The 22,677-nt window shown below is 47.0% G+C and overlaps 1 protein-coding gene across 16 annotated transcripts in view; it reads left to right on the top strand.

Annotated features, from left to right (window-relative positions):
- The window catches only part of CCDC88A (coiled-coil domain containing 88A), a 410,515-nt gene that overhangs the window by 208,245 nt on the left and 179,593 nt on the right, over positions 1-22,677 (top strand). For all 16 annotated transcript variants that reach the window (XM_065590781.1, XM_065590785.1, XM_065590783.1 and 13 more), the window contains 2 exons: positions 6,091-6,237; positions 8,236-8,380. In XM_065590781.1, the coding sequence (XP_065446853.1) occupies positions 6,091-6,237; positions 8,236-8,380 (292 nt within the window). The remainder of the gene's footprint in view (positions 1-6,090; positions 6,238-8,235; positions 8,381-22,677) is intronic.

Here is a 22,677-nt window from a genome sequence, read left to right as displayed (position 1 = left end):
CACAAAAACACCCTATCACCTGTGAGTGAACACTTTTCCCAGAGAGATCACTCTATATCTGAGCTCTCAGTCCTCATCTTGAAAGGAAGCCTGCACAACACTTTCAAAAGACGATCCTGGGAGCTTAAATTCATAAATTTGCTAGATACTAAAAATCATGGACTGACTAGAGACACTAGAGACTAGAGATTTATGGCTTATTACAACGATATGTAACCCACTAACAACCCCTCCAGCTGTTTTTTCCCCCCATTCCCTTCCTTCTCTATGACTGAAGGGGTGTTAACGGGCCACTTACCTTTGAATGGTCCTTGAAATATGTGTTAACTACTTACGTTAAACATTCTGTTCAACCCCTGTGTTTAGTAGTGATACTTTAAGTTAGGCTTGTTCTACACTACATGTGTACTTTGTGGGGTGACCAGATGACAAAGATAAAATATCGGGACACGGGGGGGGGGGAGGTGAGGGCGGAGCAAAAAAAAAAAAAAAAAAAAAAGTCGGAGCACCCCCACCGCCAGGCGGCAGTGGCACAGCCCTGTCTCCACCCAACTCTCGGCTCCGACCCCCGATACACCCCCAGCTCCCCTATCCCCTCGCTCCCAGGCCCAGCCTGGGCTCCGAGCTGTGCAGCTGAGCCGTGCACCAGGCCCCTCCTGCAGCTCCCGGCCCAGCCGCTCCCGGGCTCCGTCGCACCTGCCCTACAGCAGAGGCTGCTCCACTCCGCCCCGCCTGGAACACTTGACCCGCAGCCCCGGGCAGTCCCTCTTCAGCCGTGGGGAGCTCGGGGACCCACCCGGGCAGGGGGTGAACCAGGCAGCCGGGCCCGGCCCCTTCCAGCAGGAGCATGTCCTTCCCACACATGTCTCTGCCCCTCGCCCGGGCCCTGCCTGCTCTGTGTTGCCCCGGGGGCTGCAGGGCTGGAGCAGCCTCCGCACTGCGCTCCCGGCCCCGGCCATGGCCCATGTGCAATCCTGGGAGGGAGGAGGAATACCGTGTGGTTGGGGAAGAGGTGGGGCCAGGGCAGGGATTTGGGGAGGGTTCCAATGGGGCAGTGAGGGGGCGGGGATTTGGGGAGGGATCCAATGGGGGAGGGAGAGGGCAGGGGCGGGCGAGAGCCCCTCCGGGCTCCACCTGTGAGCCAGAGTAGAGGGCAAAATTGCTTGTTTGTCCAGTGTCCCGACCGAACATCGGTCGGGACGCGGGACAAACAAGCAAATATCAGGACAGTCCCGATAAAATCGGGATGTCTGGTCACTCTAGTACTTTGATATAACTACATAGCTCAGTAGTGTGAAAAATCCACACCCTGAGCGATGTAGTTATACCGACATTAATCCCCCATGTAGACAGCAATATGTCGTCGTGACAGCCTCTCCTGCCAACATAGCTACTGCCTCTCATGGAGGTGGAGATGTTAAGCCAATGCGTGAGCTCTCTCCCAGAAGCTTGAGTGTCTTCACCAGATGTGCAACAGCAGCGTGTAGACCTGCCCTTATTTTCCCAGACCTGAAGAAGAACACTATGTAAGCTCAAAAGCTTGTCTCCCTCACTAACAGAAGTTGGTCCAATAAAAGATATTACCTCACCCGCCTTGTCTCTCTAGAAAAAAATGAAATTATTTAAAAATATAGAGAAACTGATTTGGAGAACGATAGAAATAAGTGTTGCAGAAGCACATAAATTAAGGGCAAAATAAAATTTAACATTAGATTGCAGAAAATATTTTAATTAACAAGAAGCTATTTTTCCCCAAATATGTTCAAATTGCACAAAAAGCATAGAAACTAAAAATTTCCACACAAAAATGAGAGCATAGAGTTTAAATCATGCAGATGATAATGAAACAAAATTTTGAAGAAATTGGTCATGAAAATTAATCTGAAGGTGAGCATTTGAAAGTGAGATACTAGAGCACATAGTATGTTTTCCATGGGGTGCAGAGGACTCTCATATGTGGGCCATCTGAAAGGGATGAATTTCATCCATAGTATATAAATGATTTCAAGAACCTTATGATGAAAGACTTGATGAAGGCAGAACTGAAAATAACAAAGTGGCCAAGTATCTAAACAGATGGAATTTTCATGTTCCTAAAATGCTGGTTTCAAACAAACAAACGCCGCCGACCCACCCCCCACCTTTTTGTTTCTCTTTTTATAACTTTTTTATTTATAGGCTGCAAACTCTGAAAACATTTCAAGAGTCCATGTATGCCCGAATAGAGACAGTAGTTAATAAACTAGTCATTTATGCACCTAAAATAATATTCGAAAATAATTTTTAACATTTGTGAAGTAAGGAATATGAAGAGTCAAGATTTTTTTGTTCAGTGATCAGTTTAAAAGATAGCAGCTGGCTTGTGCTGACATTTGAAAAAGATATTCTTTGTTTGCATGAGTAAAACTGAGTTCTTGTATGTTCCTTAATATTTTTGTCAGATGCCATTAAAGGATATGAAAACTGCTAGTACATATGCATCAGTTGAAGCTGTTGGGACCCCTTAAGCATGCTATTGCATTTTCAACAGTATTAGACATGTAATTATGGGTTTATCCATGGATATATTTGCGTACACAAGTAATTATGCTTTATTAGAAAGTACTCTTTAATGCTTTGATCTCTAATTCCTTCAACTCAAATACTTGAGGGATCTATTTGATATTAAAATAATTTATTAAATGGTGGCACAAAGCAGAGGGAGAGGTGTTTTACTGAGCAAAGAGGTGGTTTGCAGTTGAATGAAATATTGGTGGTATTTTGAATGTGCAACTCAGTTAACAGGAATAACAATTGCTTAAGCTAGAGTGGCTTAATTTCCAATGTTCTACAAGGAAAATCCAATCATAATAGAGGTCTGATTTTAATATTTCAGATGTTACTTTTAGCACTCGTACATTTTGTTGTGTAACATGCAGCTGTAAATGTATTTTTTATGAAAATAGTAGGGCTCTCAAGCAATTAAAAAAATAATCGCGATTAATCACACGATTAGAAAACTTAATCACAATTAATCGTGCTGTTAAACAATAATAGAATACCATTTATTTAAATATTTTTGATATTTTCTTCATTTTCAAATATATTGATTTCAATTACAACACAGAATACAAAGTATACAATGCTCACTTATATTTATTTTTTATTACAAATATTTGCACTGTAAAAAACAAAATAAATAACATTTTTCAGTTCACCTAATACAAGTACTATGGTGCAAGCTCTTTATCATGAAAGTTGAACTTACAAATGTAGAATTATATACAAAAAAAACCTGCATTCAAAAATAAAACAATGTACAACTTTAGAGCCTACAAGTCATAGACTCATAGACTTTAAGGTCAGACGGGACCATTATGATCTTCTAGTCTGACCTCCTGACCTATGTCTGAACTATTGAAGTCCTCAACTTGTGGTTTAAAGACTTCAAGGTGCAGAGAATCCTCCAGCAAGTGACCCATGCCCCACGCTGCAGAGGAAGGCGAAAACCCCCCAGGGCCTCTGCCAATCTGCCCTGGAGGAAAATTCCTTCCTGACCCCAAATATGGCGATCAGCTAAACCTGAGCATGTGAGCAAGACTCACCAGCTAGACACCCAGGAAAGAATTCTCTGTAGTAACTCAGATCCCACCCTATCTAGTGTCCTATCACAGGCCATTGTGCATATTTACCGCTAATAATCAAAGATCAATTAATTGCCAAAATTAAGCTATCCCATCATACCATCCCTTCCATAAACTTATCAAGCTTAGTCTTGAAGCCAGATATGTCTTTTGCCTCCACTGCTCCCCTTGGAGGGCTATTCCAGAACTTCACTCCTCTGATGGTTAGAAACCTTTGTCTAATTTCAAGTCTAAACTTCCTGATGGCCAGTTTATATCCATTTGTTCTTGTCCACATTGGTACTGAGCTTAAATAATTCCTCTCCCTCCCTGGTATTTATCCCTCTGATATATTTATAGAGAGCAATCATATCTCCCCTCAGTCTTCTTTCGGTTAGGCTAAACAAGCCAAGCTCTTTGAATCTCCTTTCATAAGACAGGTTTTCCATTCCTCCTAGTAGCAGTTCTCTGTACCTGTTCCAGTTTGAATTCATCCTTAAACATGGGAGACCAGAACTGCACACAATATTCCAGATGAGGTCTCACCAGTGACTTGTATAATGGTACTAACACCTCCTTATCTCTACTGGAAATACCTTGCCTGATGCATCCCAAGACTACATTAGCTTTTTTCACAGCCATATCACATTGGTGGCTCATAGTCATCCTGTGATCAACCAATACTCTGAGGTCCTTCTCCTCCTCTGTTACTTCCAACTGATGCGTCCCCAGTTTATAACAAAAATTCTTGTTATTAATCCCTAAATGCATGACCTTGCACTTTTCACTATTAAATTTTATCCTATTACTATTACTCCAGTTTACAAGGTCATCCAGATCTTGCTGTAGGATATTTCGGTCCCTCTCTGTATTGGCAGTACCTTCCCGCTTTGTGTCATCCGCAGACTTTATTAGCACATTCCCACTTTTTGTGCCAAGGTCAGTAATAAAAAGATTAAACAAGATTGGTTCCAAAACCGATCCCTGAGGAACTCCACTAGTAACCTCCTTCCAGCCTGACAGTTCACCTTTCAGTATGAGTTGCAGTCTCCCCTTTAACCAGTTCTTTATCCACCTTTCAATTTTCATATTGATTCCCATCTTTTCCAATTTAGCTAATAATTCCCCATGTGGAACCATATCAAATGCCTTACTGAAATCGAGGTAAATTAGATCCACTGCGTTTCCTTTGTCTAAAAAATCTGTTACCTTCTCAAAGAAGGAGATCAGGTTGGTTTGGCACGATCTACCTTTTGTAAAACCATGTTGTATTTTGCCCCAATTACCATTGACCTCAATGTCCTTAACTACTTTCTCCTTAAATTTTTTTCCCAAGACCTTGCATACTACTGATGTCAAACTAACAGGCCTGTAGTTACCCAGATCACTTTTTTTTCCTTTCCTGAAAATAGGAACTAGGTTAGCAATTCTCCAGTCATACAGTACAACCCCTGAGTTTACAGATTCATTAAAAATTCTTCCAAATGGGCTTGCAATTTCATGTGCCAGTTCCTTTAATATTCTTGAAGATTATCTGGAACCCCCGATTTAGTCCCATTAAGCTGGTCAAGTTTGGCTTCTACCTCGGATGTGGTAATATCTACCTCCATATCCTCATTCCCATTTGTTATCCTACCATTATCCTTAAGCTCCTCATTAGCCTCATTAAAGACTGAGGCAAAGCATTTGTTTAGATATTGGGCCATGCCTAAATTATCCTTAACCTCCACTCCATCCTCAGTGTTTAGCGGTCCCACTTCTCCTTGCTTTGTTTTCTTCTTATTTATATGTCTATAGAACCTTTTACTATTGGTTTTAATTCCCTTTGCAAGGTCCAACTCTTCATGGCTTTTGGCTTTATCCCTACATGTTCTGACCTCAATAAGGTAGCTTTCCTTGCTGATCCCTCCTCTCTTCCACTCCTTGTAGGCTTTCTGCTTTTTCTTAATCACCTCTCTGAGGTGTTTGCTCATCCAGCTTGGTCTACAGCTCCTGCCTATGAGTTTTTTCCCCTTTCTTTGGATGCAGGCTTCTGACTGTTTCTACATCCTTAAATCCAGGCCTCCTCCGCCTTTAGATCCACAAGTTCTTCAGTCCAATCCACTTCCCTAATTTCCTTAATTTTTTTAAATTTTTGAAATAAAAAATCCTAGTCACACATCTATTTTTGTTTATCCTTCCATTTAGCTCATGATCACTCGAACCAAGGTTGTCCCCTACAACAATTTCTTCTATGAGTCCTCACTACTCAGCAAAACCAAATCTAAAATGGCATCCCCTCTTGTTGGTTCAGCGATTAATTTTTTTGAGGTAATTGTGTGAGTTAACTGCGATTAATCAACAGCCCTAGAAAATAGTATAAAACAAGTTTTTGTTTTTACCATTAAAATCCATTTTGTATTCTTACATTGATATTTTAAAAACTAGATATGCTGAAATCAGGTTTGGTATGAATGAGAAAACTTTGATTTCTGTTTAATTCTTGAAGGAGTTAAAAGAAGACAATCAAGTATTGTTGGAAACAAAGACAATGTTGGAAGATCAACTAGAGGGGACCCGAGCCCGTTCTGATAAATTACATGAACTGGAAAAGGAAAATCTGCAATTAAAAGCTAAACTACATGATATGGAGATGGTAAGTATTTAAATAGGAAATGACACTCATACCTGTGTTTTTAAGAAAAATATAACTGTTGTGCTTTTAATTTGCATTTGAAAGTTTTAATAATGGAAGGACTTCAAGTTTCAGTGGAAGAACAAAGTAAGGCCTGAGTAGCTTACAATTTTCAGACACACACACAAGATGTTATTTTCTTCAATAGCTTCAGTTCTGCATAAAGAGACATCTATTCCAAAGGGGAAGAACCTACCTAAAAGTTACACAGTATTTAATTAAGTGGATAGAGTCTGTTGAGCAGGAATATAGAACCAGTGATAACAATTAAAACCTTCTTTGAAATAAAGATGGTATCTGGTTGAATATTCATCCAAAATTGAATTGGTTAAAATTTGGAAAGTTGACAAAAACCAGTAAAGTTTTCAAAATATTTTCACAAAAATAGTTTCTGTGTTTTGACCAGCTCTAATCCAGACAATGCAATATTAAGTTTAAAAAAACAAATAATGTTTGTATAACTATTAACATTATTTTTGTTTTTTTTAATGTGTGATTTCTCTTATTTATCTTACCAAAATACTAGTATGCCTTACCAAAACAATAAACACCCTTCTTCCCTTTACTTTGGAGCTGGGGGTGGAGGACTGGCACAGGAGTGAGTAGAGCCACCTCCACAAGCTTAATGCTGACAGAGAGTTCCTCTGTACAGGGGAATTTTTCCATCATTTGCTTCCAGGCACTTTGAAGCCATTGTAATCAGTCCAGAAGTGGCCTTAGTAGACCAGAGAATCCACCTCCGTAAAATAACGGTGTGACGGGTTCGGTCACAGAGACCCCCTTGGGACTGTCAGCTGATGTGCTGGAATGACCTCTGACCTCTGTTTTCCACTGCCAGCTTGGGACTCCAAAACCCTGTCTCGTTGAGCCAGGTCTGGTGCATTTCTCCAAAGCTGCAGACTTTAACCAAAAACTGCTCAGCAAGTCACCTATCTCCAGCACCAAGACACCCAGTTCCCAATGGGATCCAAACCCCAAATTAATCTGTTTTACTCTGTATAAAGCTTATATAGGGTAACTCATAAATTGTCCGCTCTCTATAACACTGATAGAGAGATATGCACAACTGTTTGCTCCCCCAGGAATTAATCACTTACTCAGGGTTAATTAATAAACAAAAGTGATTTTATTAAGTATAAAAAGTAGGATTTAAGTGGTTTCAAGTAATAACAGACAGAACAAAGTAAGTTACCAAGCAAAAGAAAACAAAATACGCAAGTCTAAGACTAATACATTTAAGAAACTGAATAGAGGTAAATCTCACCCTCAGAAATGTTCCAATAAGCTTCTTTCACAGACTAGACTCCTTCTTAGTATGGGCCCAATCCTTTCCCCTGGTACAGTTCTTGTTAGTTCCAGCTCAGGTGGTAACTAGGGTATTTCTCATGACTGGCAGCCCACTTTGTTCTGTTCCACCCCCTTTTATATCTTTGGCACAAGGCGGGAATCCTTTGTCTCTCTCTGGGTTCCCACCCTTCCTTCTAAATGGAAAAGCACCAGGTTTAATATGGATTACAGTATCATGTGACATGTTCACATGTACTGTGAGACTTCATTACTCATTGTCTGACACACAGGAAGTCTTACAAGTAAACAGAGCCATTTACAACCAATTGTCCTAGTTAATGGGAGCCATCAAGATTCCAAGCCACCATTAATGGCCCACACTTTGCATAGTTACAATAGGATTTCAGAGTAATACTTCATATTTCTAGCTTTAGATACAAGAATGATACATTTATACAAATAGGATGAACACACTTAGTAGATTATAAGCTTTGTAATGATACCTTACAAGAGACCTTTTGCATAAAGCATATTCCAGTTACATTATATTCACATTCCAAGCATATTTACATAAAGCATATGGAGTGCAACGTCACAAATGGCTACTGAATTTTATATTTTTGTGCATTTTGAGGCAGACTATTTTAAAGGTTCATGTTAATAATTTTTAAGGAGCGTGACATGGACAGAAAAAAAATCGAGGAACTCATGGAGGAAAATATGACTCTAGAACTGGCTCAGAAACAAAGCATGGATGAATCATTACATCTTGGCTGGGAACTTGAACAGATGAACAGAACTACTGAGCTTTCTGAAGGTAAATGAATACTTGCCACTAGTTTTAAATAGAAGTTTGGAATAGTATAGCTAAACAGGGTGTCAGAGTAACACTATGACATAATTTTGAAAATAATGATGCTTGAAGTGGCCTATTTGCATGCAGTTATTTCTACACTCATACGTACAAGGTGAAATCATCTTTAGTAGAGCTTTACACCAGCTGACAATCAGACCCAATTTGTTTAATTTAGAAAACAGCATGAAAATAACTAAAAGACCTTATTTATGTAATGATTTTTGAGATATGCTGAAGAAAAATATGCCATTTTCCCATCTTCTTTGAAAACAACTGGCTAAAATGGACATCTGTTAATGATGATAGTTCCACTTTGAATGGCCTCTGTAGCTTCCCACTTATAAAATTAAAGCTGTGTGCCTCTGGAATCTCCCTCATCTAGTGCAGGATTCTGAGGTTGTAAAGGGGAATGGCCCAAACATGGGCATAGTTTGACTTCTGTATTTGGGGAGGCAGCTCCAATCAGGCCAATGGGGCTGCACATGGGAGGGCAAATTTTGCGTCTGTCCAAGGCTTGCAGTTTGGGGGGCAATGCCCTCCCCCCAAAACTACACTCAGGGGTCCAAACCATCCTTCAGTTCTTTGTGAACCTCTGAAGGTGCGATGAACTCAGTGTGTGTGAAGTGTCCTAGATGCTTCTCTTGTCATTTTTTATTTTGCCCTGTTAGGGCTATTTTTATTTTAGTTACATTGTAGTTAGTCAACTTTTCTTTATTTAAGACAGAAGAAAGGGTGCCTATCCAGCACAGGCATCATCTAGTCCCATACAGAACGGGAGGGTTGGCATAAACCTGTTGATGGTTCTGGACAGATTTGAGGTCTGCTGATCTGTCTCACCCACACCCTGTAGGGATCATCTTGGGAAAATCATGGGAGGCGGGAGAGATTCCCGAAGACTGGAAAAGGGCAAATATAATGCCCATCTATAAAAAGGGAAATAAAAACAACCCAGGAAACTACAGACCAGTTAATTTAACTTCTGTGCCGGGAAGATAATGGAGCAAGTAATTAAGGAAATCATCTGCAAACACTTGGAAGGTGGTAAGGTGATAGGGAACAGCCAGCATGGATTTGTAAAGAACAAATCATGTCAAACCAATCTGATAGCTTTCTTTGATAGGATAACGAGTCTTGTGGATAAGGGAGAAGCTGTGGATGTGGTATACCTAGACTTTAGTAAGGCATTTGACACGGTCGTGCATGATATTCTTATCGATAAACTAGGCAAATACAATTTAGATGGGGCTCCTATAAGGTGGGTGCATAACTGGCTGGATAACCATACTCAGAGAGTTGTTATTAATGGTTCCCAATCCTGCTGGAAAGGCCTAACGAGTGGGGTTCCGCAGGGGTCTGTTTTGGGACCGGCTCTGTTCAATAACTTCATTAACGAGATGTCAGGGGCTACACCATATGAATTAACAAGACATGTAGGGGCATGCTTGTGGACAGAGAATTCTAAGGCTTTCTATGCCGTGTGCTGCAAGTTTGTGTTTGGGACAAATGGAGTACGAGCCACATGGCAAAAGAATATAAAAGGCAGCTGCATTTTCCCCAGTTTGGTCTTCAATCCTGCTTCCAACCTCTGGAAACTGAGGTTCTCTTCAAACAGTTCTCTACAAACTGAAGCATTAAACAAAGGACTGAATGACCCATCCAAGCTGTGGATGTGCTCCAGAGGGATTTTCAAGCCAGAAAACTTGCCACTACTGCTAAGAACCTGAAATATGGACTTTGAAATCTTAAGTATGTATCTGACTCCTTTAACAACTCTCTTTTTCTTCTTTCTTTTATTTTATAATAAACCTTTAGTTTTAGATACTGAAGGATTGGCTTGCAGTGTGATATTTTGGGTAAGATCCAAACTAATTTTGATCTGGTAAAGTGGCTGCCCCTTTGTGGATCAGAAGACCATTTTGTATAGTGAGCAGAGTTTTTAAATAACTTCTCACTTTACTGGACCTATGTGCTGATTGAGAACCAGAGAACTGGAATGCAATAAAGGGGGCTCTGTGATTTCCTTTTTAGCTTCTTGACAACCAATGTGGGGGATCAGGAGCACAATTTCTGACAGGTTGGTGAGTCTAACTTCAGTGTTAACCACCAGTGTTAGGAGAATCTGCTCTCCTTTTTGCAGCCTGTCATGACCTTGGCATTTTCAGTGAAGGCTACCCTAGGCACCCCAGGTCACAGTGGACACAGCCCAGCAACGTCTGTGTTAGAATTCCTCTCCTACAACCATCACTGACTGTGATCCTAACCATCAATGTCTCCCTAATCAGTTGGGGGGCACATCTACACAAACACACAGTGCAGGGGAGATGGTCATCCACCAAATCCACCTTACACATCAATCTCCTAGAACTACGAGTGGTCCGCAATCCCTGCCGACATTTCCTACTTCTCAAACATCATACCATAAGCATGATGACAAACGATCTCGCTGTATTACATCAACAGGCAGGGCAGACTGAGGTCCCACCCTTTATGCTCAGAGGTGATCAAATGGTGGAACTGGTATATCCAGAACAACATCTGCATTTCAGCCACGTACCTCCTGGGACACCAGAACAGCAGTACGGATGCACTGAGCCGGACGTTCTCACACAATCATGAGTGGGAGCTGGATACATGAGCACTTTAGCTCATATTCAACCGATGGGGCCATCCCACCATAGATCTCTTTGTCACTCAACACAACGCCCGTTGCCCTCAATTCTGTTCTAGAGCAGGACTGGGATGTGGATCTCTGGAAGACACGTTCTTCATAACCTGTAACACATCACTCCTTTATGCCTTCCCTCCCTTTCCCCTCCTATTTTGAGTACTTCACAAACACAGAAGGACTGAGTTCATGTCATACTAATAGCTCCAACATGGCCACAAAATATCTGATCTACTTACCTTCTACGTTGATGGTATGCTGACCAATCTCTCTCCGCCTAACGCAGGGGCTCCTCTCACAAGACACAGGACACATTCTCCTTCCCAATCCACAGATGCTCCACCTCAAAGCCTGACTCTTCCATGGTTCCGGGGTCTGGAAATCACCTGCTCAGACACAGTCAAACACATACTTTTGAATAGCAGACATGACATGAGCAGAGCATTTACATTCATAAGTGGACAAGATTTCACTGCTGCTGCACCTCATACCAGATTGATGCAGCACACACTTCATTGCCACTTACTCTTGACTACATTCTACACCTTAAACAGTCAGGATTGGCCAATAGCTCTCTTAAGATATACTTAGTGGCAATCACTACTTTTCACTTCCCCATTGACGGCCACTCCATCTTTACACATCAGCTCACAAATCGCTTCTTGAGGAGTATTCAAAATCTCTATCCCCATATATGAGACCTGATCCTGACCTGGGAACCCAGCCTAGTCCTATGTTCTCTGACTAAGCCCCTGTTTGAACCAATGGCAACCTGTTCTTATGTACATCTATCAATGAAAACGGCCTTCTTGTCGCCATCACCTCTGCAAGACAGGTGAGCAAAATCTCGGCCCTCCTCGCATATCCACCATACACACTGTTTTATAAATACAAAGTTCTTCTTCGAGTGATTGCTCAGGTGTATTACACAGTAGGTGTGCGTGCTCGCCACGTGCACCAGTGCCGGACGTTTTTCCCTTAGCAGTATCCGTAGGAGGAGAGCACCGCTGCGACCCCTGGAGTGACGCCTCTATATTGCGCTATAAGGGGAGCTGCGCACTCCCCCCCACCCTCAGTTCCTTCTTGCCGCCAGTGAAGGTAGTTGGAACTTTGTGCTCCAGCCTTGCTGTAGCTCTTCTAGTAGCCTTAGTAGTACTCATCTTCTCCAATAGTTGGATAACTTCCTAGTTAGTTGCCTGGTGCGGGGCATGCCTCGTGCCCCAGGCTTCAAGTCATGCGACTCCTGTTGCAGTTCTATGCCAAGAAGCAACCCATACACTCAGTGTCTCCGCTGCTTGGGTGAGACCCATGTAACCGATCGCTGTAAAATCTGTAGATCGTTCAAGCCTCGAACTAAACGAGAGAGAGCTATCTGTCTCTGGGCCCTGCTAATGGAATTCACGATGGCCCTGGCACCGATGCGCCGACCGGACTCGGCACCGGGCACCGCGTCCTTGGTGCGGAGCAAGACTCCCTCCACCAGCTGGCACCGCTCACCATCTAAGAAGCAGGGAAAGACTCAGCGGCACCTACAAAAGGACAGGGGTGAGGCCGGACCCAAGTTGGGCAGCCCACGATCCCTCTTGGGACCCAGACCTCCGACTCGCGCTGAGAGGAGTAGTCCGGTCCTGTCTGTGCATGCTTCTCCCGTGGTGAGAATGCCGTCGACGCTGGAGGCTGCACAGGCCGTGCGTGACATTCTCTCCCTTCTGATGCCGGGTGCGCCACTTGAGACGGGCCCCCGGTCTTGAAGGAAGCCGCCGTTGGAAGCACACCAGCCCTCCCTGGCAAGACATAGCCTGTGATCTGAGGACCATGCACCGCCCTGTTCGACGAGATCCTCACATAGCTCGCGTCAGCCCTCCGCTCAGACTAGCTGACTCGCCCGCGCGGGAGTCTCAAGGGTCCTCCACACCCCACTGGGGGGCACAGGCACCGAGACAAGTGGCGTCAACGCTCCTCCTCGAATTTTAGCCACAGGAGCAGATCCTGACACCATTGTCATAGACACTCGGGTTCGAGTGCCCGCTCCGCCAGACACCATGCTCGGAGCTCCCCTCGAGTGTTACCGGTACTGAAACATCGTAGCTACAACTGCCGGGATGACTATGAGAGCAGCACCTTGGACGAGTACCGATCCTCATCGTCAAGGTCCAGATCTCGAGGTCAGCACCGACACGACTGTAGATGCTCCCGCCACTCTTATGGCACCGTGCGGTCAACAGCCACCTTGGCCTCAGCACCCAGCCGCCCATCCCCAAGCCACACCGCTCCTCAAGAGCAGCCTGCACCGCAAGGCACCCAAGCCAGTCAGTGGCAGGGGGCACCGTGGCAGGGGCAATGGTGTCAATGGGCATCATGGCCGCAAGTGCCCGCCCAGGCGAGACCCCGTTCGGTAGCCGGAGCATCACAGGCCCATTTGGTGTCCCCCCCTCGACAGAGTCAAAAGTCGACGGGTACCGAACCGGTGGCACTGGGCCTGGATTTGGTCTTGGGGGTCGAACCTCCAGCACCTCCCAATGCCCTGGGAGCCAGACCTGCCCCCTCCCTGGCACCGGAGGAGACCATAGCGGCCCCTCCACCCATTCTATAGGAAGACTTTAAAGCTCATCAAGAGCTCCTCAAGCGGGTGGCCTCAAATCTCCAGCTCCAGGCTGAGGAGATGGAAGAGACGTCGGACACCCTTTTCAATGTGCTCTCTTCCTCGGCAACGGGCCATGTGGCCTCACCTCTCCACCAAGGGGTGGCCAACATATCGACTGCCCTATGGCAAACCCCATCTTCCTTGGTGCCCATCTCCAAGAAAGCAGAGAGGAAGTCCCTTGTCCCAGCTAAGGGACCCGGCACCCAACTCTTTGGTGGTTGAGTCAGTGAACCACCGGGAACACCACGGTCAGTCCACCCCCACCCCCAAGGACAAAGATTCCAGGAGACTGGATTATTTTGGCAGGAAGGTTTATTCTTCCACGAGCTTTCAACTCAGGGTGGCCAACCACCAAGCCCTGTTGAGCCGCTATGACTTTAACTTGTGGGGGTCTCTGCCAAAGTTCGAGCCTCATCTCCCAGAGCGGGACAAAAAGGATTTCAAGGCTCTGGTTGAGGAAGGAGCAGCATCGGCGAAGGCAGCCCTCTAGGCCGCCTCGGATGCGGCCGACATAGCAGCCCATTCAATGGCCTCGGCCATATCCATGCGCAGGACATCATGACTTCTCCTGTCCAGCCTGTTTGCAGAGTCCCAGTCTCTGATGCAGGACCTTCCCTTCGACGGGAAAGCGTTGTTTGCGGACCAAACCGATGTCCGCCTGCATGGGATGCACCATCCTGCAAACTCTGGGCCTACATGTCCCGCCAGCAAAGGACAAACCTAGGCTGCAGACCTCTGCTCCTCCCACTAGGGGCAGATATGAACCCCCCGCCTAAGAGACCAAGGGAGCAGAGATGCAGGTCCCAGCATCAGTCTCGCTCGGCCCTGCAACCAGGCTCCTCGAAGGGCAAAAAGCAGGGGAAGAGGCGGTTTTGACTCTTGGTGGGGGGCCACCGGGCCTGTTGCCGCGGAAGGCCCCCAGTTAATAAAGTTTGTGTTCTGCAACTGTTTATCTGCATTCCTAGTGGAGTGGTCCCGTATAACGTCGGACCAGTGGGCTACATGTTGCAGTTTGCCTCACCCCCCCTCCACTCCCCCTCCATCACCCCCTGCCCCAGGAGGACCTCGGAGACCCGGAACAGGCCCGCTTTCTAAGCCAAGAGGTGGTGCGCCTCTTCAACCTGGACGCGGTGGAGAGGGTACCGGTAGAATTCCGGGGCAAGGGGTTTTACTCCCGGTATTTCTTGATCCCGAAGGCGAAAGGCGGGCTCCCGCCCATCCTGGACCTGCGGAATCTCAACAGCTTTATGGTCCACTACAAGTTCCACATGGTATCCCTGACTTCCATAATCCCCTCCCTAGACTCGGGGGATTGGTTCGTGTCCCTGGACCTCCAGGATGTGTATTTCCACATCCATATTTTCAAGGGTCACAGGCACTTCCTCCACTTCTTGGTAGGGTGGGACCATTACCAGTTTGCGGTCCTCCCTTTTGGCCTTTCCACGGCCCCCAGGGTTTTTACCAAATGCATGGCAGTGGTGACAGCCCACCTCCGGAGGAACAGGCTGCAAATTTTTCCTTACCTGGATGATTGGCTCCTCAAGGGTAGCTCTCAGTCCCAGGTACAGGCCCAGATGCAATTCCTGCTGTCCACATGCGCGGGTCTGGGCCTAGTGGTGAACGAGGCCAAGTCCACATTGGTACCGGTTCAGCGCATACACTTCATAGGGGCTCTGCTATACTCAGTAGAGGCCACAGCCTCTCTTCCCCAGGACAAATTCGAGACACTCAAAAGTCTCGTAGCCTTGGTCACGACCTTTCCCGTAACAGTGGCAAGGGTGTGCCTCCAAATCCTAGGTCACATGGCAGCATGCACGTCCGTGGTGCGACATGCCAGGCTCAGAATGAGGCCCCTCCAACTTTGGTTGGCTCCCAGTATTCCCACTCCAGGGACAGCCTGGACAAGGTGGTCACGATACCACCTGACCTGGTGGCCGCTCTGCATTGGTGGTCCCTCCCGAGCAATATGCTGAACGGGATTCCCTCCGAGAAACCCTTCCCTCACTAGACCTGGTGTTAGATGCCTCGGACCTGGGCTGGGGAGCCCATATAGGGAACATTCAAACCTAAGGCAGATGGTCAACCTTGGAATTGTCTCTGCACATAAATGTCAGGGAGCTCAGAGCAGTACGCCTAGTGTGCATACCGTTCAGTTTGCACCTTCGCGGAAAGGCGGTCAGAGTCCTCACGGACAACACGGTCGCGATTTATTACATCAACAGGCAGGGGGGCACGCACTCCTCGGCCCTGTGCCAGAAAGCCCTGGACCTATGGGAGTTTTTCATAGCCCACAGTATCTCCCTACGGGCCTTCCACCTACCCGGCGCACGCAATGTGCGAGCTGATTACCTCAGCAGGGTGTTTTCCCACCAATACGAGTGGTCACTCCACTGGGAAGTCGCCCAACAGCTCTTCCGAGAATGGGGAGCTCCCCAGGTTGACCTCTTCGCTACCGCCCAGAACAGACGCTGCCCCCAGTTCTGCTCCAGGGCAGGGGCAGAAAGGGGGGCAATCTCGGACGCATTGCTCCTCTGGAGGTTAGACCAACTGTTCTATGCCTTTCCACCCTTCCCACTGATAGGCAAGGTCCTGAAGAAAGTAAAGGCAGACAGGTTGAGGGTTATCCTCATAGCCCCGGTTTGGGCCCGCCAGCATTGGTACGGGACCCTTCTGCAACTTTTAGCGCCCCCCTCCACGGAGGCTGCTGCTTCGCCCGAATCTCCTCTCCCAGGAGAGGGGATGCCTTCTCCACCCCAACCTGGCCACGCTCCACCTGACAACGTGGTTGCTCCATGGTTAAACAAGGAGGAGGGAAGGTGTTCGGAGAATGTAAGACGAATTCTGCTGGAGAGTAGAAAGCCATCTACATGGCGGACCTACCTTGCCAAATGGTCTAGGTTTTCCAGGTGGGCAGGGGAGTGGGGCGCCTCCCCATCATCCGCATCCCTCCAGCTCATTCTCGATTACCTCCTGTCCCTTAGGACCCAAGGTCTAGCTCCTGCCTCCATCAGGGTACATTTAGCGGCCAATTCGGCCTTTCACCCTCCGGTGCAAGGTCAGTCGGTGTTTTCCTATCAAATGACCTCCCGTTTTTTAAAGGGCCTAGATCGTGCATTCCCATACACCAGGGCCCCGGTCCCACAATGGGATCTGAACCTAGTGTTATCCCGCCTCACAGGTCCTCCCTTTGAACCCTTGGCCACGTGTTCCTGGTCCCACCTATCATGGAAAGTGGCATTTTTGGTGGCTATCACCTCGGCCCGTCGTGTCTTGGAGCTTAGGGCCTTGACCTCAGAACCCCCGTATATAGACTCATAGACTTATAGACTTTAAGGTCAGAAGGGACCATTATGATCATCTGGTCTGACCCCCTGCATGCTGCAGGCCACAAAACCGTCCCTACCCTTTCCTTGACTCTGCTGATGAAGTCCCCAAATCCTGTGTCTTAGTGACTTCAATTGGCAGAGAACCCTCCTGCTAGAGATCCCTGCCCCATGCTGCGGAGGAAGGCGAAAAACCTCCAGGGCCTCAGCCAATCTACCCTGGAGGAAAATTCCTTCCCGACCCCAAATCTGGCGATCAGTAAGACCCCGAGCATGTAGGCAAGAGTCTCCAGCCTGACCCTTGTTAGCCATTCTACTGTTTACCTACCATTGCTTGGTATTCCTCAGCTAATATGTTTTACCATTAAACCATTCCCTCCATAAACTTGTCTAACTTAATCTTAAAACCAGACAGGTCCCTCGCCCCCACCGTTTCCCTCGGAAGGCCGTTCCAATATTTCACCCCTCTGACGGTCAGAAACCTTCGTCTAATTTCAAGCCTAAACTTGAAGACTATATGGTCTTCCACAGGGATAAAGTCCAGCTTTGCCCACACTCTGCGTTTCTCCCGAAGGTGGTCTCCGCCTTCCATATGGATCACGACATTTTTCTACCAGTACTCTATCCTAAGCCTCATTCCTCCAATGAGGAACACCGCCTACACACACTAGATGCATGTAGGACGCTGGCCTTTTACCTGGACTGAACCAGGCCGTTCAGGAAATCCTCGCAGCTTTTCGTTGCGTTGGCCGAGCGTAGGAGGGAGCAACCAGTTTCCACCCAGCGTCTTTCCCTCTGGATCACCTCGTGCATACGCACGTGTTACGACTTGGCAGGGGTTCCTCTGCCGCCTATCGTAAAGGCGCATTCTACAAGAGCGCAAGCCTCGTTGGCCACCTATGTAGCCCACGTCCCTATCCAGGACATATGTAGCGCTGCCACGTGGTCCTCTGTCCACACTTTTTCCTCGCACTATGCGATCATCTCCCAAGCACGGGATGACGCCAGGTTTGGTAGGGCTGTACTCCGTCCCGCTAACCTTTAAACTCCTACCCACCTCCATCAGATATAGGTTGGAGTCACCTACTGTGGAATATACAAGAGCAATCACTCGAAGAAGAAAGGACAGTTACCTGTTCCGTAACTGGCGTTCTTCGAGATGTGTTGCTCAGGTGTATTCCACATCCTGCCCTCCTTCCCCTCTGTCGGAGTTGTCTGGCAAGAAGGAACCGAGGGTGGGGGGAGTGCACAGCTCCCCTTATAGCGCAATATAGAGGCACCACTGCAGGGGTCGCAGCGGTGCTAAGGGAAAAACTTCCGGCACTGGTGCACGTGGCGAGCACGCACACCTACTGTGGAATACACCTGAGCAACACATCTCGAAGAACGCCAGTTACGGAACAGGTAACTGTCCTTTACACTACACCCACACCCAAGATTCTTACCTAAGTTCCCAACATTTTTTCATCTCAGTCAATCGATACACCTCCCTTGCTTCTTCCCGAAGCCTCACAATAATCAATAGAAGGCAGCTCTAGATGTGAGGAGCACAATTAGCCTTCTACTTGGACAGGACTAAATCCTTCTGGAAATTGCCATGATTATTTCTTCCCACCACCAAATAATTCAGAGGCACTGCTATATTTAAACAATGCTTCTGTAAATGGATCTCACAGTGTATACATTTATCTTACGAACTCCATGATAGACAACCTCCTACCTCAATCAGAACACATTCCACATGATCGTTATCTTCCACTATTTCTTTCTTAATAATGTCTCCACTGATGATGTTTGTAAGACTGCCACATGGACATCAAGAGACACTTTATCTCAGCACTATGCTATTATGCACAATGCCATACCAGGTACTCTCCTTGGACATGCTGTCCTATCCTCAGCAGTACATGTCACTCCGAAACCCCAGCCTTCCAACTAGGGGCACTGCTTTGTCATCTACAAAGGAGCACCTAAAGGGACATCACTCAAAGAATAGAGGGTTACTCTCCCTGTGCAATAATTGAGCCTCTTTGAGATGTGTGTCCCTATGGGTGCTCCACTACCTGCCCTCCTCCCCTCTGCTTCGGAGCCAAAAATATAAGCTCTGCAGCAGAGAAGGAACTGGGGGTGCACAGCACTTGACGTTCCGCACACAGCACAAGAGAGGGGAGGTGTGCATGTGCGGTCAGATAGGCCCTGCTAGTGAAGATCTCTGAGTCCAGGTGCAGGTGGCGTTGCCACACCTACAGTGGAACACCCATAGGGGAACACATCTCGAAGAACCTTAGTTATTGCAGAGGGTGACTAACCCTCTCTTTTCAACCTTTTTGGTACTGGCTTCCTTCCTTCCTCATCTGTGTCAGGGAGATCTCAGGGACTGGTGCCAGTCCATGGACCTGTTGTTGAGACCACTGTATCAAAGCATACCCAGCTAGATTGAAGGCAGCATCTATAGGATGTCTTTGCACAATGTTCCTCATACAGTTTTGCAGAGCCGCTACTTGAAGTTCTCTGCATGTGCTTCAAGCAAATGTTTCCGTAGCTGAGCTCTGATTTGGAAAAGTGAAATTGCAATAATTTGTAATGCTTTCTTGAGCTGGCATCCAGAGCTGATACTTATTTTGGTACTTCTTCTTCGAGTGCTTGCTCATGTCCATTCCATGTTAGGTCCATGTTCACAGTCGTTGATTTTTCCCTCATAAGAACATAAGAATGGCCATACTGGGTCAGACCAAAGGTCCATCAAGCCCAGTATCCTGTCCTCTGACAATGGCCAATGGCAGGTGCCCCAAAGGGAATGAACAGACAGGTTTTCATCAAGTGATCCATGCCCTGTCACCCAATCCCAGCTTCTGGCAAACAGAGGCTAGGGACACCATTCCTAATATGGCTAATAGCCATTGATGGACCTATCTTCCATGAATCTATCTAGCTTTCTTTTGAACCCCGTTACAGTATTGGCCTTCACAACACCCTCTGGCAAGTAGTTCCAGAGGTTGACAGTGTGTTGCATGAAAAAATACTTTCTTGTGTTTGTTTTAAACCTGCTACCTATTAATTTCATTTGGTGGCCCCTTGTTCTTGTATTATGAGGAGGAGTAAATAACACTTCCTTATTTACTTTCTGTATATCACTCATGATTTTATGGACCTCTATCATATCCCCCCTTAGTCACCTCTTTTCCAAGCTGAAAAGTCCCAGTCTTATTAATCTCTCCTCATACGGAAGCCGTTCTATACCCCTAATAATTTTTGTTGCCCTTTTCTGAACGTTTTCCAATTCCAATATATCTTTTTTGAGATGGGGCGTTCACATCGGCACGCAGTATTCAAGGTGTGGGCATACCATGGATTTGTATAGAGGCAATATGATATTTTCTGTCTTATTATCTATCCCTTTCTCGATGATTCCCAACATTCTGTGGGTATCCATTCGGCCGGCTCTAGCACCCTCTATTGCCGCGCACTCATAAAGGGCCTGGCCAACTCCGCACCCTCTCTATTTTTTCTTACTGTCCATGATGGTCGCTGGAACAGCTCCTCTTGCTTCACCAAACTCTTACTCAGTGATTTTAGTTTAGTCCTTTTTCACTGGTTTTCCTATCCCAGTTCTTTATTTTCTCAGTTTGGACTGTTATAGATTAGTTGTATATAATTAGTTGGCACTTCTCGCCCTGTTAGCAGACTTTCGTCCACTCCTGGTGCTGGGGCATGCCTCAGTCCCCAGGTTTCAAGCCCTCTGCCTCCTGCAGCAAGCCCATGCCTGTGAGTGACCTTTACTCTTCTCTGAACAAACGGATGTGAAGTTTCACGGCCTGAAGGATTCTAGAGTCGCTCTTAGTCCCTGGGTATATATGCACCAGCGCTGTCAAGGAAACACTTCAGGCCTCAAGAATTGGTCTGCTTCTTGGCTCCAGCACCGCACCAGGACCTGTTTGAGAAGCAAAATGGGTTATAAATGAAGACATCTGCCCTCACCCACTTCAGCTTCGCTCCCGGTCTCTCACAGATCCTTGGGAGGCCCCAAGCAGAACTTTTGAGGGGGTGCCTGAAGACGTTATACCAGTTTCTGTACTAGATCTTGCCCCCGTTTTGTTTTCAAACTCTCTCTCCCGCTTCAGCCTAGACCACTGGATACTGAGTACAGTGGAGGAAGGTTACACTCTCCTGTTTATTTCTATCTCTCCCTCCAACCCCACTTCCTCATCCCTCTTCAGGGACCCTTCTCATGAGCAGCTTTTACCCCAGGCGGTGCAAGCCCTCCTCTGGGTAGGGGCTGTGGAGAAGGTACCTCAGAGCTTGAGAGGGAAAGGGTTTTACTCCTGTTATTTCCTAATCCTGAAGGCCAAATGGGGGTCTCAGACCCATCCTTGACCTGCATTTCCTCAACAGTTATCTCAAGAAATTCTGGAGTGGCATGCATATGCGCTGGTATAAGGTATGTCGCTGGCTCCCCCCCTCACTCAGTTCCTTCTTACCGCCAGTGACAGTGCTGGGACGTCTCCTTGCTTCGCAAGCTTTTTTTCTGTCTCTACTGTGCCTAGTAGTGAATTTGTTGTATATAGTAGTTTAAAGTTGTATAGTTAATAGTTCCCTTAGTGTTAAGTTAGAAATACTTAATCGCAGGCAGGACTCAGTCTAGGGACGGGGTATGCCCCGGGCCCAAGGCTTCAAACCTTGTGACTATTGCAAAAAACCCATGCCAGTCAGTGATCCCCATAGAAGCTGCCTAAAGTGTTTAGGGGAAACCCACGTGAGTGACAAGTGTCGCATTTGGAAGAACTTCAGGCCATGGACCAAAAAGGACTGGGACGTTCATCTCCGAGTACTCCTTATGGAGTCGGCCCTCGCACCAGCCTTGGAGCTGATGAGATTGGACTCTACTCCAACCACTGTGGCCTCAGGGCGGAGGGTGCCACCAGCACTGACCTCCGACTGGCACTGATCCCCATCCTTGGTACTGGCTAAAAAGCAAAGGAAGGCTGGGAGGGGGCATTCTCCTACATCCCGTAAAGGGAAGGAGAGAGTAGGAGGAGAGCACAGTGCAGCCCTTCCTATCCAGACGGTGGCCAGGCTCCTGCCAGCCCAGGAAGCGGCAGAGGCACTCAGCACCTGGCTGTGCCGCCCATGCCGGAGGCCTTTCAGGCTGCTAAGGACATACTGTCCCTTCTGGTGCCGCCCACGTTGCCTGCTGAGGTACCCTGTTCGATGGATAAATCTGCCTTGGGTCCCTTCCAGCAGTCTCAATCAGTGCGGCACTGTTCCTCGCTGCAGGGGGTGCCCCGTCAGTGCTCACCTGAACAGCGCCACCAGCTCTTGGACGAGTCGGCTTGCCTGCCAAAGTTCCCGGACTCTAGGCAGCATTCCTCAGGCTCTAGGCATCAATCACCAGCGGTCTGGCCTGAGATGCTCTCCCAGCTCACGGCACTGTTCTGAAGGGTTGAGACGCCAGTCCCCAGAGCCCCATCACCAGTCGGTGGATCGCCAAGGGGGGGAGGGATAGCTCAGTGGTTTGAGCATTGGCTGCTAAACCCAGGGTTGTGAGTTCAATCCTTGAGGGGGCCATTTAGGGATCTGGGGCAAAATCAGTACTTGGTCCTGCTCGTGAAGGCAGGGGACTGGACTC

This window comes from Chrysemys picta, chromosome 3, assembly GCF_011386835.1.
Source record: "Chrysemys picta bellii isolate R12L10 chromosome 3, ASM1138683v2, whole genome shotgun sequence".
Taxonomy (NCBI): Eukaryota; Metazoa; Chordata; order Testudines; family Emydidae; genus Chrysemys; species Chrysemys picta.
This window is presented reverse-complemented; position numbering and strand designations above follow the sequence as displayed.